The sequence below is a fragment of the Aquarana catesbeiana genome, linkage group LG07 (genome assembly GCF_042186555.1).
Source record: "Aquarana catesbeiana isolate 2022-GZ linkage group LG07, ASM4218655v1, whole genome shotgun sequence".
In the NCBI taxonomy this organism is placed as follows: domain Eukaryota; kingdom Metazoa; phylum Chordata; class Amphibia; order Anura; family Ranidae; genus Aquarana; species Aquarana catesbeiana.
Window position 1 is genome coordinate 36,352,460 of NC_133330.1, and position 24,036 is coordinate 36,376,495.

The 24,036-nt window shown below is 48.1% G+C and overlaps 1 protein-coding gene across 2 annotated transcripts; it reads left to right on the plus strand.

Moving 5' to 3' along the window:
• The first annotated feature begins 926 nt into the window (after nt 1-926).
• On the plus strand, nt 927-21,478 carry RPUSD3 (RNA pseudouridine synthase D3). 2 transcript variants are annotated; one of them, XM_073591977.1, is made up of 9 exons: nt 929-1,158; nt 4,605-4,756; nt 7,436-7,480; nt 8,533-8,629; nt 10,711-10,818; nt 13,661-13,745; nt 16,575-16,701; nt 18,199-18,338; nt 20,500-21,478. In XM_073591977.1, the coding sequence occupies exons 1-9, from the start codon at nt 1,055-1,057 to the stop codon at nt 20,692-20,694; spliced, it is 1,053 nt and encodes a 350-aa protein (XP_073448078.1). In that variant the 5' UTR covers nt 929-1,054; the 3' UTR covers nt 20,695-21,478. The 2 variants fall into 2 exon arrangements, with proteins under 2 accessions (XP_073448079.1, XP_073448078.1); XM_073591978.1 differs by lacking the exon at nt 18,199-18,338 and having other exon boundaries at nt 927-1,158.
• Nucleotides 21,479-24,036: the final 2,558 nt, after the last annotated feature.

Here is a 24,036-nt window from a genome sequence, read left to right on the forward strand (position 1 = left end):
AGGGCCTCCACTGAACCCTCCGGTCCAGGGCCTCCTCTAAAGCCCCCCAGTCTAGGGCCTCATCTGCACCCCCGCTGGGGTTGCCACATCATCCCTTTAATCCAGGACACATATGAATTACACAGGTTCTGTGGCTGATTTAATGCAGAGAAGGCACCAAATGAGTTTAATTACCACCTTAATCAGCCACAGAACCTGTGTAATAAATGTGTGTGCTGGATTAAAGGGATGATGTGGCAACCCTAGCCCCCCCTCAGACCAGGGCCTTAACTGCGCCCCCCGTCCAGTCCAGGACCTTCTTTGAAGCCTTCCCTTCTCTGGAAAGCCTCATGCAGAAAAGACATAGGCTGTACCTGGAACGCAGATTTGCCTCATTACACTTGATCAGGCAGCAGTGACACCCCGAGAGCAAAGGTACCCAGTGCAGGTGGGGGTGGAACCCCTGGTGGCGCCCCCCTAGATGTGTCACGCGGGGCAGGTGCCCCCCAGTTTCGGCCCTGCTGAGGTCATGTCATCAGTCTGTTGCAGGCAGGAAGAAGCATTTCCTGAGTCTCCACTCCACTTCTCACACCATGATCAGCAATAATGATGAGCTTTATGTGTTAGGGGAAAAAATCTTCCTCCCCCCCTCAAAAAAATGTGAGCACTAATCTTCACACTTACCCCCTAAACATGAATTGTAAGCCAAAATTCTACCCAAACAAAAATTTCCCATCTTCCAATACTAATCCTTCCTCGCCTCCCAGCATCCCCCCTCCTTCTTTTGTAACACTACAAGTTCCAGCAGGATCAAGAGGCTGAAAATGGGGAACATTAGTATGGGGTTTCAAGTGCTCTCGAAATGAAAGAAAAGAAAAGGGAAAAAAAGAAAAGACCTGCTACACTATCTTCCCTGGTTGCAGACATTGAATATTAAAATAACTACATTTCCCAGTATGCTCTGCTGCAGTTGGCACATGCTCAGTGGGGAGGAAAATGTCAGCTTCTAGGAAGGCAGCATGTGCAGTGTTGTACTGACATCTGATGGGTAGAGGGAGGTGATGGGACTCTGAGGATGGCTCTACCCTGGAAGAGGATCTGTCTGCCTGTGTGTGGGCTGATCCGTCACGTTGCAGCCCTCCAGATCCCCTCTACAAGGAAGAAGCACTCAGTGCCCTGGTGAGTCCTTTTATTACCTGATTACAGGGACATGAAGGTGACATGAGAGGACAGTATGACTGCACTGCCTGTAAATCCTGCATGGATAGGCGGATAAAGAATGTGTCCCTCCGCCCAAAACTGATATTTCAGAGTTTGGTGGACATTGGGTCTGTACACCCTCTGTGCCCATTATGAGGTATTCCCACCATCCCTGTGCTGAGTTCCCGGGTCTGTACACCCTCTTTGCCAATTATGAGGTCTTCCTACCATCCCTGTGCTGAGATCCCGAGTCCGTACACCCTCTGTGCCCATTATGAGGGCTTCCCACCATCCCTGTGCTGAGTTCCCGGGTCTGTACACCTGCTGTTCCCATTATGAGGGCTTCCCACCATCCCTGTGCTGAGTTCCCGGGTCTGTACACCTGCTGTGCCAATTATGAGGGCTTCCCACCATCCCTGTGCTGAGTTTCTGGGTCTGTACACCTGCTGTTCCCATTATGAGGGGTTCCCACCATCCCTGTGCTGAGATCCCGGGTCTCTACACCTGCTGTTCCCATTATGAGGTCTTCCCACCATCCCTGTGCTGAGTTCCCGGGTCTGTACACCCTCTGTGCCAATTATGAGGGCTTCCCACCATCCCTGTGCTGAGTTCCCGGGTCTGTACACCCTCTGTGCCAATTATGAGGGCTTCCCACCATCCCTGTGCTGAGTTCCCGGGTCTGTACACCTGCTGTTCCCATTTTGAGGGGTTTCCACCATCCCTGTGCTGAGATCCCGGGTCTCTACACCAGCTGTTCCCATTATGAGGTCTTCCCACCATCCCTGTGCTGAGTTCCCGAGTCTGTACACCCTCTGTGCCCATTATGAGGGCTTCCCACCATCCCTGTGCTGAGTTCCCGAGTCTGTACACCCTCTGTGCCCATTATGAGGGCTTCCCACCATCCCTGTGCTGAGTTCCTGGGTCTGTACACCTGCTGTGCCCATTATGAGGTCTTCCCACCATCCCTTTTACTGGGTTCTCAGGTCTTTGTACCTGCTGTGCCCATTATGAGAGGTTCCCACCATCTCTGTGCTAAGATCCCGGGTCTGTACACCTGCTGTTCCCATTATGAGGGCTTCCCACCATCCCTGTGCTGAGTTCCCGGGTCTGTACACCCTCTGTGCCAATTATGAGGGCTTCCCACCATCCCTGTGCTGAGTTTCCGGGTCTGTACACCTGCTGTTCCCATTATGAGGGGTTCCCACCATCCCTGTGCTGAGATCCCGGGTCTCTACACCTGCTGTTCCCATTATGAGGTCTTCCCACCATCCCTGTGCTGAGTTCCCGGGTCTGTATACCCTCTGTGCCAATTATGAGGGCTTCCCACCATCCCTGTGCTGAGTTCCCGGGTCTGTACACCCGCTGTGCCAATTATGAGGGCTTCCCACCATCCCTGTGCTGAGTTTCCGGGTCTGTACACCTGCTGTTCCCATTATGAGGGGTTCCCACCATCCCTGTGCTGAGATCCCGGGTCTCTACACCTGCTGTTCCCATTATGAGGTCTTCCCACCATCCCTGTGCTGAGTTCCCGGGTCTGTACACCCTCTGTGCCAATTATGAGGGCTTCCCACCATCCCTGTGCTGAGTTCCCGGGTCTGTACACCCGCTGTGCCAATTATGAGGGCTTCTCACCATCCCTGTGCTGAGTTCCCGGGTCTGTACACCCGCTGTGCCAATTATGAGGGCTTCCCACCATCCCTGTGCTGAGTTCCCGGGTCTGTACACCCGCTGTGCCAATTATGAGGGCTTCCCACCATCCCTGTGCTGAGTTCCCGGGTCTGTACACCCGCTGTGCCAATTATGAGGGCTTCCCACCATCCCTGTGCTGAGTTCCCGGGTCTGTACACCCGCTGTGCCCATTATGAGGGCTTCCCACCATCCCTGTGCTGAGTTCCTGGGTCTGTACACCTGCTGTGCCCATTATGAGGTCTTCCCACCATCCCTTTACTGGGTTCTCAGGTCTTTGTACCTGCTGTGCCCATTATGAGAGGTTCCCACCATCTCTGTGCTAAGATCCCGGTTCTGTACACCCTCTGTGCCTATTATGAGGGCTTCCCACCATCCCTGTGCTGAGTTCCCGGGTCTGTACACCTGCTGTTCCCATTATGAGGTCTTCCCACCATCCCTGTGCTGAGATCCCGGGTCTCTACACCTGCTGTTCCCATTATGAGGTCTTCCCACCATCCCTGTGCTGAGTTCCCGGGTCTGTACACCCTCTGTGCCCATTATGAGGGCTTCCCACCATCCCTGTGCTGAGTTCCCGGGTCTGTACACCTGCTGTTCCCATTATGAGGTCTTCCCACCATCCCTGTGCTGAGATCCCGGGTCTCTACACCTGCTGTTCCCATTATGAGGTCTTCCCACCATCCCTGTGCTGAGTTCCCGGGTCTGTACACCCTCTGTGCCAATTATGAGGGCTTCCCACCATCCCTGTGCTGAGTTCCCGGGTCTGTACACCCTCTGTGCCAATTATGAGGGCTTCCCACCATCCCTGTGCTGAGTTCCCGGGTCTGTACACCCTCTGTGCCCATTATGAGGGCTTCCCACCATCCCTGTGCTGAGTTCCTGGGTCTGTACACCTGCTGTGCCCATTATGAGGTCTTCCCACCATCCCTTTACTGGGTTCTCAGGTCTTTGTACCTGCTGTGCCCATTATGAGAGGTTCCCACCATCTCTGTGCTAAGATCCCGGGTCTGTACACCCTCTGTGCCTATTATGAGGGCTTCCCACCATCCCTGTGCTGAGTTCCTGGGTCTGTACACCTGCTGTGCCCATTATGAGGGCTTCCCACCATCCCTGTGCTGAGTTCTCAGGACTTTATACCTGCTGTGCTCATTATGAGAGGTCTGTGCACCGCTGTGCCCAATATAAGGGGTTCCCATCATCCCTGTACTGAGTTCCCAGGTCCACGCACCAGCTGTGCCCATTATATAAGGTTCCCAGATCTTTATACCAGCTGCGCCCATTATAAGGGGTTCCCACCATCCCTGCACTGAGATGCCGGGTATGTACACTGCTGTGCTCAATATGACGGCTTCCCACCATCCCTGCTGAATTTTTTATTTCATGGAGAATGTAACAGGAGGATTTGTAACACACAAAAGGTTGGTGGGAACAGAGCTAGGCACTGTGACAGGGAGATCTCAATGCTGGAGATGTAAGGCTAGCCATGCACTGTACAATCTGATTGTATGGTCACCCAATGGGTGACTCTGAACGCCAGGCTCCACCTACAACTGAAAAATCACTTTAAACTGACCCTATTGGAAACATGAAGCATACAAGAAACTATAAATGGATTATTGTTCTGGATTTCCTGTTCGGACCCACCGACTCCATCACTCCATAGGATGTCTATAGGAAGGTGAGGTTTCCGGTGTCACGTTGGGGGAATATTTATCATAGTGGTGTTTCCCTTGTGATAGGTACCAGGAGGTTCTGCAAAAACCGGATAAAATGAAGGTTCAGAAGGAAGACCAACGCAGCATCCTGAGGAACCCGGGGATTGTCACCGTCGGTAAACTCAGCAAGGAGGAGCTGTGCCAGCATCTGGCTCAGAATGTTGTCTACAGGGAAGGTAAACTGAACCGCAAAGAAAGGCGCTCACTATAGAAATCTCCCCTGCAGGGCTGCCCTGTCCTCTTCCTGTTGCTGAACTTCCAGCACTATGGGAGGTTAACAGCTTTGGTTCTCCAGGCTTAGCTGCAAGGGGGACACACCCCCTCCTGCCCTCTCCTCCAATGAGAGAAGTTCTTTTACTTTTTACACTGCCAATGAATGGGGGAGAGTGTGAACAGTTACAGGATTTACTCCCCCCATTCACAGATCATGGCTTTGTAATCAGTGAAAGAACTCTTCTCATTGGAGGAGAGGGCAGGAGAGGGCGTGTCCCTGTCAGATCATCTTTAGTGCAGCTAAGCCCGGGCACCAGAAGCTGTTAACCCCTCACAGTGCCGGAACTTCATCATCAGGAAGAGGACAGGACAGCCCTGCACTGAAGATTTCTACAGAATCCACATCCTTCCTTGCTCATCAGTAATGGAACTAAAGACTGATAGAAAAAAATGTTTTTTAACTAAACTTCAACTTTAGGGCCACTTGCCACGGTTTTGTACATTTCCATGCAAAAAAGTATGGCAGGCGCGACTTTTAAAATCACTCCGCACCAAACCACTGCGGTACCATGTGTTGTGACGGCTGTGAATGCAACCAACAGTGGCGTAACTAGAACCTTCAGGGCCACAGTGCAAGAAACTCTGAAGGGCCCCTGTGTCCCCTAGCCGGGGACCTTCTCTCTGAGCCCGGTGGTGGAACTCCAGGGCCCGGTCACAAACCTTTGTGAGCCCTGTAGTTCCACCACTGGTGTCAGTATTTTTTTATCATTTATTATTACAATATTTTTTTTATTATCTTTTACAATTTTTTTAGGAGCCTCGTTGGGGGGGCTTTGGTGAGATATCAGGGGTCTAAACAGACCACTGATGTTTCACCTTTGAGCCAGAGAAAGGGACTGAGGACACAGCCCTCAATCTCTATCTCTGCAGCCTCAGCTACACAGAATTAATGGACAGGAATAGATCTGTACAGGGCTTCCCATTCATTCATAAACTGAAGCATAGTAAACACAGTTTACTATACCTCAGTTATGAATGGACAGAGTCCGTGATCGGTACAGATCACTGATTCTACATTCAGAAAAAATAGGGGCCGGTAAATGACACATTTATCAGCCCGCTCTCCATCCTGACAGATCCCCCGCAACAGCCAGCGGGAGAGGCGAGGGGGGAACCCGGCAGAGCTGCGGGGGATGAGGAAGATCCAAGAAAGATGAATAGGTAGAGCGGTGGCTGCATATAGAGGAATTGATCTCTCCATTTTCTCCTGAATCAGCCCGCTCCTCCTCCTCCTCCTCCTCCTCATGCCTGCAGGAGGGAGAGAAGGCAGGCAGGAGGAAAATGGAGAGATCAATTGCTCTATATACAGCTGCCCCCTCTGCTCCTCCTATGCAGGCATACAGGCAATGCCAATGCATGGATTTTTTGCCTACACAGTCGAAAGTGCATTTTCCCATATCCTTCAGCCACCCAGTGCTGGTACTGCAGCCCAACCACCCTCCCCCATCTTCCAGCCACACTGCACTGATACTACTGTACTCCCCCATCCTCCAGCCACCCTGCACTGGTACTGCTAGACCCCTCTCTGTCCTCCAGCATCCCCATGCTGGTACCCCTGGCATCCAGCGACCCCCTGCTAGTACACCCCCCCAAATCTCCCAAGTGGCTGGGGATTCAGATTTTACTGCCCTCTCCCCCATCCTCGTACCCTAGGGTGGCTGACGCCAGCCCTGCCAGCCAGCGTGATCTGGAGATGGCTTTCCTGTCCCTAGGGAAAATCTGAATCCTGCCCCTAGGGGAAAGTGGGGTTCCTGTCCCTAGGGAAAATGGGGTCCCCATCCCTAGGGGATATTGAGTTCATGTCCCCAGGGGAGATGGGGTCCCTGTCCCCAGGGAAGATGGAGTGGGGTATGGGATGGTGTGTGGGGGATATGGGGTCATCTCACTCATCCATGGTCACCTGGGCTCCCTCCATTAGCAGCATGGACAGGGCGATCAGCATATCTCCAAGGGAGATCTGTGTATGACAGGGGTGGAGGGGGCTGGCAGACAAGCCTGTGGTGTCCCCCCCGGGGAGCCGGCTCTCATAGTGCTGCACCTGTGTGCTTAAAGTTTGTTTGTCCAGGAGAAGTGTGCAGTGTGAGCCCACTCGGGGGGGCATGGGACTCTGGCTGGGGAGGACACTGGACTGAGTGGTGCTGCATGGGGCAGGAGAGAGGGACCCGGAGGAGCTGGCTGAGAACACGGGCAGGAAATGTGAGACTAAAGAGCAACCAGTGCAGTAGGGACTACCCACCCCTGTCCTCCAGGCACTGGTACTCCTACCCATCCAGCTGCCTATGCTGGCATTGGCCATACGTACAGGGGGGCAGTAAGGGCGACCCCCCCCCCCCCCCCCCCCCCCCGTAGCTACTCCCCTGGCAACCACATTTTCGAGATGCATGGGGGGCGCAATTAGGAATTAATGGAACTCGCTCATCTGCAGCCGGCAGCATATTCCTATGCGGTGTGGGAAATCACGCACTTCCATGTTTGTTCCCACACCGGGACTGGTGTTAACCAGCTCTTAATGTTCTCCTATTTAGATCTAGAATACGCCTTTTATTTTGTCTTTACTGACTACAATATTGTCCTGTTTTCAGGTCCGCTCCTCGCCATTAACAAACCACAAGGACTGTCGATTGCAGGTACGCACCCAATGTATATAATAATGACAACCTGTCCCCACTCCACATTGATGTAAACCAAAGATCTGATCAGGAAACTTTAAAGCTGAACTCGGGAATAAGCAAATATTGTCTAAATCCATTCGTCTTGTGTCTTCTCCTATGAATCTTGGTGTGCTTAGTGCATTTCTCCCAGATCTGTGCAGTAATCCAGCGTGAGACTTCCTGTAATAAAGACCGCTCACTGCCGCTCTCTCTCCTTGTGATGGGTGACTGGTCTTGTCTTCGCCCCCTCCTGTAGTTTTCTGTAGTGGGTGGAGCCTTGTGGGCCCCTCCCACAGGTCTGCTTTCTGCACAGTCTATGTACAGCACAGTAATAATGTCAGTGCTGCTTTTATAAAGTAATATCTGGGTTTGGTGCACAGAAAGTGGATTTTTATTTCTCTTAGGCTTTTGAGGAATATATTGAAATTACTTTTTCTTTTTTTCTGCCGGAAGTTCAGCTTTAAAGTGTAAGTTTACCCTTTCAGAAAAAAAAATAAAAAGGTGAGCAAACACCATACATCCTCCCCACATCCCCAGTCCCTGCCTTACTTACTCTGTGTGTGATAAGCTTTCAGTGCCTAGTATAGCGGTCCGAGGATTTGAAATCCCCTGCTCTTCTCTCTGCAGGACCTTCAGGATGGATCAGAGTGATTCTGATTGGTCAGCACCTGCAAAGAGCATTACTCATCCCTGCATTAATCCCTGCAGACAGAAGAGGGATAAGAGCGAGGATTTCTAATCCCTGGACTGTTACACCGCCTGCCTGGGTACTGACGGATCATCACTCGTGGAGGAAAGTACGGCGGGGACTGGAGGGTGTGAAGTAGGGAGGGGGTGTAGCGTATTGGGTCACCTTTTCTAACCTAAACAAACCCTTTAAAGTGTCTAAAGCCATTTTTTGGGATAGAGTGCCGAATTCTGGGACCCTCTTTGGAGTTTATAATGCGGTTTATCCTCGCTGGGGGGATTCGCCCTCTTTACTCATCCTGATGGCTTTTGACTGTTGACAATGTTTCCTTTCTCTGCAGGAACTTCAGAAGAGATCTCCCTGGTGTCTATACTTCCAGATCTACAGCAGTTATTGGAGATCAAACCTGAACTGCATGTTGTGAAAGCAGCACCAAAGTATGTATGTTATATTATTATTATCATTCATTTTCAGTATATGTTACCGTATTCTTACAGTCTCCAGCAGAGCTCCAGCCTTCCCTTCAGTCTTGCACAGTTGGACAGGCTCCTCTCCTGGACTGTAATTGCTTACTCTGATTTCACTGCACACTGTGAGCTTCTCACAATGTGCACTAGAAGCTGCAGCAAGGCTGATAGTCCCCGCCTAATTTCCTGGCTGGAGGACATCCAGCATTGTGACGGACCGCCTGGGTGCCTCCACCAAGATACAGCTTCCTTCACTCTGAAACCAGGTATTATTGCTGACTATTGCGCCCAAGAACTAGACGACACTAGCTTGGGTGCAAACTGGACTCTTTATTGAAAGCTTACACAGAATATATACCACACAAAATCAGATAAGAGCTTGATCACATTATCCTAAACAATGCAAACTTTATTTTATTTCAGGTACCTTTAAAGCGCTGTCAATTTACGCAGCGCTTTACCTATACATTGTACATCAGTCTCTGCCCTCAAGGCGCTTACAACTTAAGGTCCCTAACACACATTCATACATACTAGGGCCAATTTAGACAGGATCTGATTAACCTACCAGCATGTCTTTGGAGTGTGGGAGGAAACCGGAGTACCCGGAGGAAACCCACGCAGGCACAGGGAGAACATGCAAACTCCAGGCAGGTAGTGTTGTGGTCGGGATTTGAACCAGCGACCCCTTTTTGCTGCTAGGTGAAAGTGCTACCCACTACACCACTGTGCCGCCCACACTTTAAACAGTAATATCATCAGCACATCTTAGGCTGGCCATACATGTTAAATTTTCTTGTACAATTTTCCTTTTAGAGCCCTTTCACACTGGGGCGGGGGGCGGCGGCGGCGGTAAAACGCCGCTATTATTAGCGGTGTTTTACCGTCGGTATGCGGCCGCTAGCCGGCGGTATAGCCGCGCCGTTCCATTGATTTCAATGGGCAGGAGCGGTATACACACCGCTCCTTCACCGCTCCGAAGATGCTGCTAGCAGGACTTTTTTTACCGTCCTGCCAGCGCATCGCTCCAGTGTGAAAGCCCTCGGGGCTTTCACACTGGAATGCAAGCAGCGGCACTTTCGGGTCGGTTTGCAGGCGCTATTATTAGCGCAATAGCGCCTGCAAACCGCCCCAGTGTGAAAGGGCTCTTAGATTTACCTTAAACTATGTAGTGCAAGGCCCTGCCTAATTGGATACAATTGAAAGTTGTTTAGTTTGTTTGCCCTCATATTATATGTTTTTTGGTAAATCCTAAAGGAAACTTGTACAAGAAGATTGAACATGTATGGCCAGCCTAACAGTACATCTAATGAACAGCTAGCAGCTAACTGTAACCTAATTAAACAGTGATCTAATAAAAAGTAAGCTAATCAATGGCTAGGCTCCTAGACAAACCTAGTCAGGGAGTGACCACCCCAGACAGTCCAGCAACAGATCTCATTAAACAGCTTTCTTTCCACATCCATCTTCTCACTGAATCTCAGGTTGGCTTCCTTGATTGTTATATGTGGTAATAACATGTCATCTTGCATTATATAACAGGACAACTCTCCATGATTGTAGCTCCCTAAAATGCCAGGGCCCCTAGTCAGTAGGCAGGAGGCTACCCCGCAGTCCCCTCTAAAAGCCCCTGACCCGGTTGGGTCTGTCACAAGCATCATCTAGCGCTTTTCTACCCAGCCTGCCCCATAATTCATTGGAATTCTGTTCTTTCAATTATGGAGACTCTGCATTTACCTAGGGTGGTCTGCATGCAATTACAGCCTACCTGCCGACACCAATCATGGTAGTTTGATATTTACACAGCTCCTCCCAAGAGCCTCCTTCGAATGTTCTCATCAATAAGGTTAAAAAAAAAAAAAAACGAACATCGACTTGACCCCTCTAGTCATTAGGAAATGGAATGAACGTTCCAAAAATGTACATTTTTTTCTAAAGAAATTATACTGGTGTATGGCCAGCTTTACAACCCACCCCTGCCAGGACATAGAACTCCCACCAAGGCACTTCTGAAGGATGGCTGTGATCTGTTCTTCTTGCTTCTCCTGTAGGGAGAGCTCTGGGCTCGTCCTTCTCTCCACCTGCCATGTGACCACCAAGCACTTTGAAGATTTTTATTCTCAGTGTCGCAAAGCAAAGAAACCATTTACAACATTCCGGTAAGTTTACGTTCTCTGGTCCTGTAAATGATACCCAAGATGTCCAAGCTTTATGTACGATGCAAAAAAAAATCCAAGTGTACCTGTATAGGGCAAAGCAACTGGTTTACTTAAGGGCCAATTCACACATTTGCAGCGACAGATGTTTTATCGCATGGTAAAATGTCTGTCACCCCATGTGTCTCATTCACACTGCAAGTCAGCCTAGGACTGCGCTAAAATGTAGACATGCTGCATTTATTGCAGCGCACCGCCCAAATCGCACTGCAATGATCGCGCTGCCCAACATTGCAGTGAATGAAGTGTACGTTTTGTACACTTCAAATAAAGCCAGTACAAAAAAAAAAAGACAGTGTGGTGTGCTAATTTGTGCACCACACTGCCCCCTAGCCAGCCAGCAGCTCAGAGCGGGCGGAGCATTCAATCGCTGTGGCTTTTCTGTGATTTTAGGATTGTACATGTGTGGGTTAGCCCTAAAGCTTAATCCTGGGATAGGTAAATACATTTGTCATGTCTATTCTTCCTAGAATCTTGGTAATCTTTTGTGTATTTCTTCCAGATCTGTGCAGTAATCCAGTGTGAGCCTTTGGCTTCCCGTAATAAAAACGGACATCTGCTTTAAAAAGCCAAATGCAAATTCACAGAAATATAAAATCTAAGAGCTTATCTGCAACCAGCCCCTGACGTCAAATCCTGCTCTGTGTTCCATAGTGGCTCTCCTCCCTTCCTGGAGCATTGGCCTTGGTTTCCTCACTGACAACACGCGGTTTGCTGTCACAAGTGGCGCTTCCGGTGGACGGCCTCCATCTAATGTGGCATGGCTGCAAATAAGCTTTTTGATTTTATATTTCTGTGATTTTGCCATTGGCTTTTTAAGCATAATAAACCTATTTATGCTGCACTTAGCTGGCGCCCCCTTGTGTTCCTTTATGCGCAGGTACAATGTCTTGTTGAAGGTTGTTCATGTCCTGCAGACCTTACTATTGGAATAAATGTTTATTATTTATATAGTGTTTACAACTTATATATTATTTTACTTTACATACAGTATCTCACAAAAGTGAGTACACCCCTCACATTTTTGTAAATATTTTATTATATCTTTTCATGTGACAACACTGAAGAAATGACACTTTGCTACAATGTAAAGTAGTGAGTGTACAGCTTGTATAACAGTGTAAATTTGCTGTCCCCTCAAAATAACTCAACACACAGCCATTGATTTCTAAACCACTGGCAACAAAAGTGAGTACAACCCCTAAGTGAAAATGTCCAAATTGGGCCCAATTAGCAATTTTTCCTCCCCGGCGTCATGTGAATCATTAGTGTTACAAGGTCTCAGGTGCGAATGGGGAGCAGGTGTGTTAAATTTGGTGTTATCGCTCTCATTCTGGTCACTGAAAAGTTCAACATGGCAGCTCATGACAAAGAACTCTCTGAGGATCTGAAAAAAATAATTGTTGCTCTACATAAAGATGGCCTAGGCTATAAGAAGATTGGCAAGACCCCGAAACTGAGCTGCAGCACGGTGGCCAAGACCATAGAGCGGTTTAACAGGACAGGTTCCACTCAGAACAGGCCTCGCCATGGTCGACCAAAGAAGTTGAGTGCACGTGCTCAGCGTCATATCCAGAGGTTGTCTTTGGGAAATAGACATATGAGTGCTGCCAGCATTGCTGCAGAGATTGAAGGGGTGGGGGGGTCAGCCTGTCAATGCTCAGACCATACACGCACACTGCATCAAATTGGTCTGCATGGCTGTTGTCCCAGAAGGAAGTCTTTTCTAAAGATGATGCACAAGAAGCCTGCAAACAGTTTGCTGAAGACAAGCAGACTAAGGACATGGATTACTGGAACCATGTCCTGTGGTCTAATGAGTTAGATGTATCAAGTGTGTGTGGCGGCAACCAGGTGAGGAGTACAAAGACAAGTGTGTCTTGCCTACAGTCAAGCATGGTGGTGGGAGTGTCATGGTCTGGGGCTGCATGAGTGCTGCCGGCACTGGGGAGCTACAGATCATTGAGGGAACCATGAATGCCAACATGTACTGTGACATACTGAAGCAGAGCATGATCCCCTGCCTTCAGAGACTGGGCCGCAGGGCAGTATTCCAACATAACGACCCCAAACACACCTCCAAGATGACCACTGCCTTGCTAAAGAAGCTGAGGGTAAAGGTGATGGACTGGCCAAGCATGTCTCCAGACCTAAACCCTATTGAGCATCTGTGGGGCATCCTCAAATGGAAGGTGGAGGAGCGCAAGGTCTCTAACATCCACCAGCTCTGTGATGTCATCATGGAGGAGTGGAAGAGGACTCCAGTGGCAACCAGTGAAGCTCTGGTGAACTCCATACCCAAGAGGGTTAAGGTAATGCTGGAAAATAATGGTGGCCACACAAAATATTGAAACTTTGGGCCCAATTTGGACATTTTCACTTAGGGGTGTACTCACTTTTGTTACCAGCGGTTTAGACATTAATGGCTGTGTGTTGAGTTATTTTGAGGGGACAGCAAATTTACACTGTTATACAAGCTGTACACTCACTACTTTACATTGTAGCAAAGTGTCATTTCTTCAGTGTTGTCACATGAAAAGATATAATAAAATATTTACAAAAATGTGAGGGGTGTACTCACTTTTGTGAGATACTGTATACATTCGCATCAGTCCCTGCCTCAAAGAGCTAACAATCTAAGGTCCCTAAAACAGACAGGAGGCATTTAACCCACCAGCATGTCTTTGGAGTGTGGTAAGAAACTGATGTACCCGGAGGAAACCCAGGCAGGCACAGGGAGAACATGCAAACTCCTTGCAGGTAGTAATGGCCTCTTATTTTTCAGTGCGATCACATTGGGAGTACCAGACCCAGCGGAGGGCGATGTAAAAGTGGCTCTAAAGGAGGAAGATATTAAAGATCTAAGGCTGGTAAGTTGATTTGATGTCTCTGTGGATTTGAACGGCTTGTGGTCCTTTGGTGGTTAAAGCTGAACTCCGACCTCCCATTCAGTCTTGCACAGTTGTACAGGTTCCTCTCCTGGACTATAATTGCTTACTCTGATTTCACTGCACACTGTGAGCTTCTCCTATTGTTCATTAAAATTAAGTTGAATGGTGCTCACCTAATTTTCTGGCTGGAGGACATTGAAATCTAATGAATGAAAGAGGCGGGCCAGGGACAGTCAGGCTGCGGAGGAAAGGGGTTGAAAACACTGTGGGATTGTTTTACTAAAAATGAAGAGTGTAAAATCTGGTGCAGCTGTGCATGGTAGCCAATCGGCTCCTAACTTCAGCTTGTTCAATTAAGCTTTGACAATAAAACCTGGAAGCTGATGCACTCTCCAGGTTTAGTAAATTTCACCCCACAGTGTCTTTAACCCCCTTCCTCCCCAGGCTGACTGTCCCTGGCTCGCCTCTTTCATTCATTAGATTTCAATGTCCTCCAGACAGAAAATGAGGTGGGCACTATCCAACTTGATTCTAATCAGGGCTGCCTTTTTCATTCATTGGATTTCAGTTTTTTTTCTATTACGGAGGCTCGGCATCACATGTGGGTGTTACCTAGTTTAGGGGTCTACATTAGGAGTTGACCGATTATCAGGGGCCAATATTTAAATTTTTCAAATTTATTGGTATCGGTCAGAAACGTACCGATATTGCAGATTATTGGTCAGACCTCCTCCCCCTGTCCCCATGCGGCGCTCGCTGCAATCTCTGCCAATCTCTGTCAGCAGTGAGGTGAGCAGCAGGGGGATGACATCATCTCTCACTTCTCGCCTCACATCACCGCTGTTCCGGCCCTACAGCAGGGCCGCAAAGGCTGCTCTAGACAGAGCTGCAGCCGTGGGCAAGCAGAGAGATAGTAACATCATCTCTCACCACCCGCGTGTGGCAGTTTACCCGCTCGGACGACCGATTGGGAGAGGCTGCCAGAAGTAGTGACAAGATGCATCTGTGTGGCAGTGGCAGGTGACATTCTGCATTTGGGTGGCAGTTTTTTTTTTTTTTTTTTTCTAGAAAGCCCAAGGCGTGTGAAACACACTCAAAACTTACTTCACCCGGTGCCAAAAAAAAGTGCATACACATAAAGAGTGAAACCCAAAAACGTGCAACGGCTGTACACAAGCCCTCTAAAAGTAGAGGGCCTTGCCCTGATCCCCCGGGGCGTTAGGTTCCAGATAGGGACTGGGGTACTTTACACATGGACCATCTGGCCGAAACCAGACAGATCCCTTTCTCTGGAGGGTCTGTCGAAACAGAACCACCCAAGTACTAGGTGGGGCTCCCCCGAAGGGAGACCCCCATGAGAGAGGGCAAACCAAGCCAGAAGGCCATGTCCATCCCCTTCCAAGACTTTCGGGGCAGGCCCAAGGACCTACATCCTACTAGTCACATGTGCAAAAACGTCTACAAACATAAAAATACAAAAAATGACAAACATGGGTTTAAATAAAAAGAAAGTGGGGAAGAAGGAAGTGGAGAGGAGAGTGAAAAGTGATCATTGTGTAAAACAATGGCCAGGCCCTCCGGCCGGGAATCAAAAATTCCTCCGGTCCCAGCCAAAAGGAGGCAGGTGTAAAAAAAAAAAAAAGTGTGGTATGGTGCAGTGACCGTGGTGCCATAAATCAAAGTGACCCTCACTCACAGTGATTGTACGGCACCCCTGGACTGCCACTCCAGGGACACCATAGGCTTCTTTTCAGATCCGAACCCTCAGCCAGACCAGTGCGGCCCTCTATCCCTGCCAGATAGAGAACCCTTCCAGGTTTTCTCGGGGAGAGCCGCCGACTATAAAGCAGCCTCCACCGGTACTAGCCCTTCCAGGCCCCCATCAACCCGGCGGATTTGCATGGCACCACCCTGACCCCTCTTCAGGGCAGCACCAGCTCTTCCACTGGATGCTGACAGGAATAGAGACCACACCAATCCTAGCCAGAAGGCCGGAATAACCCAGCCCTTCGGCCAGACCAAATGCGGCACCCATCCTCACCAGGAGCACCCATCAAGCCTGCTCAGATATGACCATCATTGGCCTCTACATCCTGAGAGCGCCTAAATGTGGCCCCTACCGACACAGGCTGTCCAGGTACAATTACACCATCAGATTTGCATAGCTCTGCCCCTTTGGGAGTAGCACAGCGCCTCCTCTGGCAACTGATGAGAACAAATACTACATTTGATCTTAGAAAAAAAGCAGAGAAGCAGGTGACAGTGGCAAGTGATATGCTGCATCTGGTGGCAGGTCAATGTGATAGCCGATATCAGGTGCCGATATTCTGTACATCGGCCTGAAAGGCAGCCGAAAAATCGGTATTGGTATCAGCCCTGAAAAAACGATATTAGCCGACCCCTAGTCTATATGCAAATAAACTCTGCCTAGGAATACCCACGCATCCAGCCTGACATCCAGTCATAAAGGCGCTTTGATATTTGCATAACTCCTCCCAAGAACCAGCCCACTGCTTGCTTTGGGAATGAGGGATTTTGAGAGGAGTATTGAGGTGTATTTTGTAAGCTACTGTATGTACAGCATCATGTTGGCCCCTCTCACCAGCCACGATCTGACGGTATTGCATAGAGAAGCACAGACGCCTAGTGATAATGTCACTGGGTCTAAAATAAAGTATGTAATGAAAACGGAAATATTTTACTAAAAATGTAATTAGCATGTTGCTGAGGGAGGAGGCATGATCTAATCAGATCAGGGTCTGTTGATTATTCTATGCGGTGTAGGTGCAGTTTATGATTTTTGTACAGGTCGTTCCAGTGACAGATCCATCCAGAGGGAGCCTGGAGAGGAGAGAGGTGAAGGAGACCCGGACACTCTATAAGGTTCTGGACTCTGCGGATGGTTGTTCTTTACTACAGCTGCAGCCCATGACAGGTACATTTATAACTGGTCTGTAGACGCAATGATAGTCGGTGGTGAGACGTCTGCCTGTCCTGGAACCCCCGTACTGCACTTCGTAATGTGTCCGGCAGGCATAGGGGTTGAAGTCACTTAGGGGTTGATTTACTAAAACTGGAAAGTGCAAAATCTGGTGCAGCTGTGCATGGCGGCCAATCAGCTTCGTACAAATACTGTAGCTGCTGACTTTTAAATAAAAGGGACCCAGCGCTGTCCTCCCCCAGGGCAGCTCTTCACTGGTCATCAGGTCCCTGAGACCAGTGTGGGAAACCGGCTGTGATTCCTTGTGGCTAAGCAGCCTGCTTCCCACTGCGCATGCACGGGCCGCGCTGTGCCTTGTTAATGGTCCTGCAGCCTCTGGAGGCCTGTGATGTTTGCCAAGAGGTTGGGGGAGGGGGGGTTTCGGGAAGAACTTCCGGTGAAAGGGCCTAGGTCAGTGACGGCGAACCTTGGCACCCCAGATGTTTTGGAACTACATTTCCCATGATGCTCAGTTACACTACAGAGTGCATGAGCATCATGGGAAATGTAGTTCCAAAACATCTGGGGTGCCAAGGTTCTCCATCACTGGCCTAGGTCAAGCATCAGCATTATAGTTGCCCTCAAGGGGCCGGTTGTATCTGTAAGACTAGATCAGAGCACCCCACCCCCCCTTTTACATTAGATGTCAATAGCCCCCCACCATCAGATGTGAAGAGTCCACCACCCACCCTTACATCACAGTGCACCCCCCTTTATCTTGTGCTGCTGCTCCCAGGAAGAATCTGGGGGCGGAGCTGGGAAGCAAAAAGTGCAGGGTCTAGAGGAGGACCAGAGAGGCTGGAGTCAGCTTCCGAAGTCTGCTGAATGCAGAGACTAAGGGGTGCTGTAGCTGCATAGAGAGGTGCAGGATCTGTAGGAGGACCCCTGTCCTCTCTTTTGCCAACTGCTGAGATGGAAGGGGGGCGGGTAGAGATGAACCACTCTATGGCTGTACAGAGGAGCACAGGGTCTGCCAGAGGAGTTCTGTACTCCTGAAAGAAAAATACTGTACCAAAAAAAAGGAACATAGAGAAAGATGCCACATATAGAGCCACAGAGATATAGTGTCCTCCTCTCTGCTGTCAACTGTCCAGATAAGGTTGGGGGACAAGGGGGTGCCACAGCTGCAGGAGAGGTGCAAAGGGCCACATGAAATGGCCTGCCATATTTGGCCCACGCCTTTGTGTTTGACACATATGACCTAGGTGATTCCAGCGGAAGAGGGAGCTCTTACCTCCCCAAACTAGGTACCCGCTCCCCCCTCCCAAAAGAATTAAAGGATTCTTAAATGCGGAGCCTCCTGTTTAGGTGCAGGTAGTGGACACCCCCCCCCCCCGGTGTGTTGGACATTATCTATTAGGTTTACCATGTAAAAATGGAATTACTCCCTTTTGAGGAGGTAAATTTACATTAATCATTACTGTTGCTTTATTTAATACTTTTTATTTTCAGTCTTCAGAGAGCAGCTGATGGTCCAATGCACCCTGAAGTTTTGTCCAATACTTGGGGATCACACGTATGGTGCGCGGGTAGCGAAGATTTTGGGAAAGGATACCTACATTCCGTTTGATTTGGCGCTGCCACAAACTCAGGTAGATGCTTGGCTGCTTTTCTTAGGAGTCACATTTCCTGTATGAGTAATGTGGTTATTGAGCAGAAGAGAAGTTGCTTCTCTCTGTTTGCCAAAATTTGAATTCCAGGTACATATAAAAGGCACAAATCAATGCAGCTTTGTTATCATTATTTATCATTCTATGTATTCTGTAACCTCCTCCGCCCTACGCCAGCATCTCTTTAACGGGATCTTCACGCCTGGGGAGTTAGAAGGACCTGCCAATCACATGACCACTGTAATAGGCTATCACAGTGGTTACATGATCGGGAGCCAGTCCTGTGCTAGGGGTATGCAGTGAGGGCGCTCTCAGCACAGAAAGCTCTGCCACCCATTGGCACATTATATGCAGTGGGTGGGCATTAAATCCCACTCTTTGTCGCCTTCACAAATATGCATTATATGGGGGGAAGAGGTTTATTTTATCAGTGTAAGAGCCAGTTCACAACATAGAAACGCAGTCCAGATGCATTTCTGCATGCCCGTTTTTGGTGCGTTTTTGATGATTTCCACTATAAGTTCCTACAATAAAATAAGGCTTACCTGTAGGTAAAATGAATATCTCATAAAGGTGCACCATTAAGGAGATATTCACCCTAAATGCAGCCGGTGACATCACTGGGGCATGCACTCTGAAGGTCCGGCATACCTTGCCTTTAGAGCTTCGCGCCGGAACCAAGGGCTCCCACGCACATGCGCGGGAGTGACGTCATCGCAGTTCTGGCCAATTACACAGCCGGAGCGTGCAAACCCGAAAGAAAGACTGGGGGAAGATGTCCGCCCTCTCATGGTTACAGCATGCCGCTGGAAGGCTTTGTTCCAAGGTAAGTATTTCATAATGTGCATACTAGCACATTATGCAATTGCCTTGCAGGTGTGTTTTTTGTTTTTTTTTTAACCAGCTGTGGTTTACTACCACTTTACTATTAAAGTGGTTGTAAAGTCATAAGGTTTTTTACCTTAACACATTCTATGCATTAAGATAAAAAGCCTTCTGTGTGCAGCAGCCCCCTAATACTTACCTGAGCCCCATCTCTGTCCATAGATTGTCCATAAATGCCTCAGCCATCCTCTCTCTTCTGATTGGCTGAAACACAGCAGCGCCACCATTGGCTCCCGCTGCTGTCAATCAAACTCAGTTAGCCAATCAGGAGAGAGAGGGTGCGGGGCCGAACAGCAACTCTGTGTCTGCATGGACACACGGAGCTGCAGCCTGACTCGGGTGCCCCCATAGCAAGTTGCTTACTGTGGGGGCACTCGAAAGGAGGGAGGGGCCAGGAGCTCCAGCCAGGGACCTGAGAAGAGGAGGATCTGGGCTGCTCTGTGCAAAACCACTGCACAGAGGAGGTAAGTATAACATGTTTGTTATTTTAATTAAAAAAAAAAAAAAAGTTTACAATCACTTTAAGGGGCAATCAAGGGGTTAACTGTGTGCCTAACAAGTCTAATGTGTGCTTCTTTTACTTTCTGATCTGTCTGTTTTTTTTTCTCCATGCTTTTCAGGGAGCAGAAACAGCCAGATTGCTGTTCTCTGTACACAGTTCTGTGTTTTTGTAAACACAGAACTCTGTGTGTGATTGGACACAGCCGATCAGCAGGTTTCAGCCACAATTATTGGCTGAAATCTGCTGCCAAACTCTTGTTGTGTCACAACACAAGGAAGCAGGGAGCACGCCCCAAACCTGGGGGAAAGCTGGTAACGTACATGCATGTTACCTAGCCTGCTCCTGCCACCCGCTTGCAATATATTTACTGTGAGTAGTTAGTAGGTGGGTGAAGTCTGAATCCAACCAAAATGTTTTTCTAGTTTTAGATAAAAAGGGTTACATGTGCATCAGGATTTTTTTCCTGCATGTGACCCCGTTTGGGAGATTTCCCCTCCAATTCCCGTTCGCCAAACAAAATGTAGCAAGCATTGTTCACCGGGACAGGAAGTAATAAAACATTGTTGGTTGCTGTAACCCTTCTTCACTGCTAAAATTGTATTTTTGTTTGTGTCCCTATTGGAGAGATTTCCTATCACTTCCTGTCCTAATAGATCATTTTAATAGGAAAACCTATCCATTGTATGTATCCAACACCAGAAAAGTTTACTAAACAATGTGGTAACAAACTGACTCGTTTGTCTTTGTTTTACCCAGAGGGTAGAAGAGAATATTCTTCGCAAGATGCATTTTTCAAGCCAGCAGATGCATCGGATGCCCCTTCACCTCCACCTTCATCAGCTCCTAATGCCAAAAGATCCTCAAGGGAGGTACCCTGCACATCTCCAGGCTCCACCCCTGCCCTTCTTCCAGCGGACAATGGAACTCTTGGGACTGAGGGTGCAAAACTAACCTGCTTGCATCAAGCATTGTTTTATATGTGCATGGATTTCTGTATTAACTGATTGTCCAAGCCATTTCCAACTGTGTCATGATTTCACTGTGGACTTCTTCTGCAGGGAGCTACAGGAAAACGTATTTTCGGGGACAGTTTGAGTGTTCCCTATGCACATAAAATCAGTAGCCTCATTCTGGATTCATGAAATAGGTTTTCTTTTTTTAAACTACAATGCAACTTAAAGTGGTTGTAAGCCCTTACATATACCCAGTGAAGTCACTGCCCTCAGGCGATGCATTTAAACAAATCCTCCTACATATGTTGTATCGGTTTATCTGAAGTCTTTCCTCTACAGCCATTCAAAGTGCTGAATTTTAAAGCTTGTCTGAGAGTTCAGAAAAAAGGGGGCGGAGAGCTGAAGTTACACACTGCAGAGCTTAATGAGGAGAGCTCTGAGAGCTGATTGGAGGGAAGGGACCCACCCCCTTCACACAGGAACAGAGCTGAGGTTGTCAGTCAGCTGGAAGTCCCTCCCCTGTCACCTTTTTTTTTATCTTGGTGTCAGGAAAACTTGTCAAAAAGGATTCATGCGGATAGCAGTGGAACAAAGCAGCAGACAAAAGTGGCGCTTATTGCTCTTAATTGAGACAAGTACACACTATAGAGGGATATGCTTTGTTCTTATTTCATGTCTGAGGTTTACAACCACTTTAAAAAAAGACAGTGTCACTTAGTGCTATTACTCATTATTAGTTATCTGTATTTTTAATATGTAACAATAAACATCAATATTTCTAATGGCGGCCTCAGAGCATGGGTTAATGTGGGGAAAAAAAGACATATGCCATACCCTATAGAAAAAGGAATTGAAGTGCCACTTCTCCCCTAAGGGCCCATTCACACCAGAAACGGCACATAACTGCATGTTTTTGACTGCATGTTTACATACATTTGAAGTGCGCTTCAGTGCATTTTGCTCTGCGTTTAGCATTGCATATGCAGTGCATTTTTCTGTACATTTTTAGTCTTTCTTGGCTTGGGGCCCTTTCACACCGAATGCAATTGGCTGCAGTTTTATGCATTTTGAACTGCTCTCCAACCACATAGACAGCCCAAAATCAATATAATCCTACGGGCATAGTTCACATCAATGCAGTGCAGTTAAAGTAGAGGATGCTGAATTTTTTTGCACCGCAAATGCAGGGAACACGCTACACACGCGCTTCACATGCAACGCACCGTGCCCCTTTAAGCAAAGAAAGTCAAGCCCAAAAACGTATATAGAAAAATGTACTGCAAACGCAGTGCTAGGCACTACGCATTCAAGCACGCATACGCATGTCAAGCGCACATCATATGCGCTTCAACCGCATGCAGACATGCAGTCAAAAATGCGCAGTTATGTGAGGTTTCTGGTGTGAATGGGCTCTTAAAGGGGCACAGTGCAGGTGCAGGCATTTGAAAATGGGTTTGTAGCACGTTCCCTGCATATGTGGTGCAGAAAAATGCAGCATTCTCTACTTTTTTTTTTTTAAACTGCACTGCAATGGTGTGAACTATGCCATAAGATTACCTTGATTTTGGGCTTCCTATGCAGTTGGGGTGCAGTTCAAAAACAATCCAACTGCATTCGGTGTGAAAGGGCCCTAAGTTTTTCACTGTGTGGTTGCATGCATTTAAAGCGTGCTTGATGTGCCCTTGAATGCCTTTTGTGCTGCACTTAGCACTGAGTTGGCAGTGCATTTTTTTTTCTTTTTCTTAACTGCGCTGAATTGCATTGCAATGGTGTGAATTATGCCCATAGGATTACCTTGATTTATTTTTGGCTGTCTATGCAGCTGGAGTACAGTTCAAAAAGCATCAAACTGCAGCCAGCTGCATTCGTGTGAAAGGGCCCTTAAAATCCAGAATGGTATTTTATTTAAAATCACTAGTGGGCTGTAAGAGTCCCCCTTCAGGGCTGAGAAGGAGCTAAAATCTGGGCCATGCAATAAGAGGCATGGACAGTACCCATCCCTGCTCCACAGGATGTCAACGCTGCTGTGATTTCACTGCAGAACGATCAGCGTTTTCACTATTTTAAGGAAGTGGGAAAATAATGGATCTACTGATGGGATTAACAGGTAATAAAATGTTAAAGTAGAAGTCCAGCCTAATGCTCCGTACACACGGTCGGACTTTGTTCGGACATTCCGACAACAAAATCCTAGGATTTTTTCGGACAGATATTGGCTCAAACTTGTCTTGCATACACACGGTCACACAAAGTTGTCGGAAAATCCGATCGTTCTAAACGCGGTGACATAAAACACGTACGTCGGGACTATAAACGGGGCAGTGGCCAATAGCTTTCATCTCTTTATTTATTCTGCGCATGCGTGGCACTTTGTCCGTCGGATTTGTGTACACACGATCGGAATTTCCGACAACGGATTTTGTTGTCGGAAAATTTTATATCCTGCTCTCAAACTTTGTGTGTCGGAAAATCCGATGGAAAATGTGTGATGGAGCCTACACACGGTCGGAATTTCCGACAACAAGGTCCTATCACACATTTTCCGTCGGAAAATCCGACCGTGTGTACGGGGCATAACACTAAAATCCCTTCATTAACAGGCATGCACAATCTAGCCCTAACCTATCTAGCCCTGTAAAGAAGAAATCAGTATACATACCTTTTTTGAAGCTGCTCTGGTCCGATCTCCAGCGGCGGAAGCTCTGCAGAGGACACAGCCGACAACGGCTGTGAAATGAATGGGAAGTGACGTCTCCCATAGAGTTACTATGGGGCTTCTGTTGTCGGCTGTGTCTTCTGCACCCGCCTCCACAGCAAAGCCGCCGCTGACAGCTCAGCGTGGGATTGGATCAGCTGCAGAAAAGGTGTGTATACTGATTTCTTTTTTACAGGGTTAGTGTTAGATCGTGGATGTCTGTAGATGAAGGGATTTTAGTGTTAGGGTGGACTTCTAATTTAAAGATATGGAGGGGGGAGAGGGGACTCAGAAAAAGAAAAAACTTCTGTGTTAATGTTACTGACAGATTACGTCATATGTGTTATTTTTTATTTTGAGTTCTACTGTGAAACTAAATCGGAGAGGGTCACAGAAATATTTCTAGGTAATAAAAGTAACAGCGAGTGTCTTGTAATGTTTGCTATGCGGCGTTAGGGCTCATTCACACCTAATGCATTGAGCTGCGTCAATAGGACGCAGAAAATACTATTGCTGACTATGTGCCCGCTTCACACCAAATCATTTTGTGCAACTCACAAGAACGCATCACAACGCACTGCTGTGCTATAGAAATACAAAGAAGGAAAAAAAAAAAAAGGAAAGGAAAGCAAGCACTGCAATGCA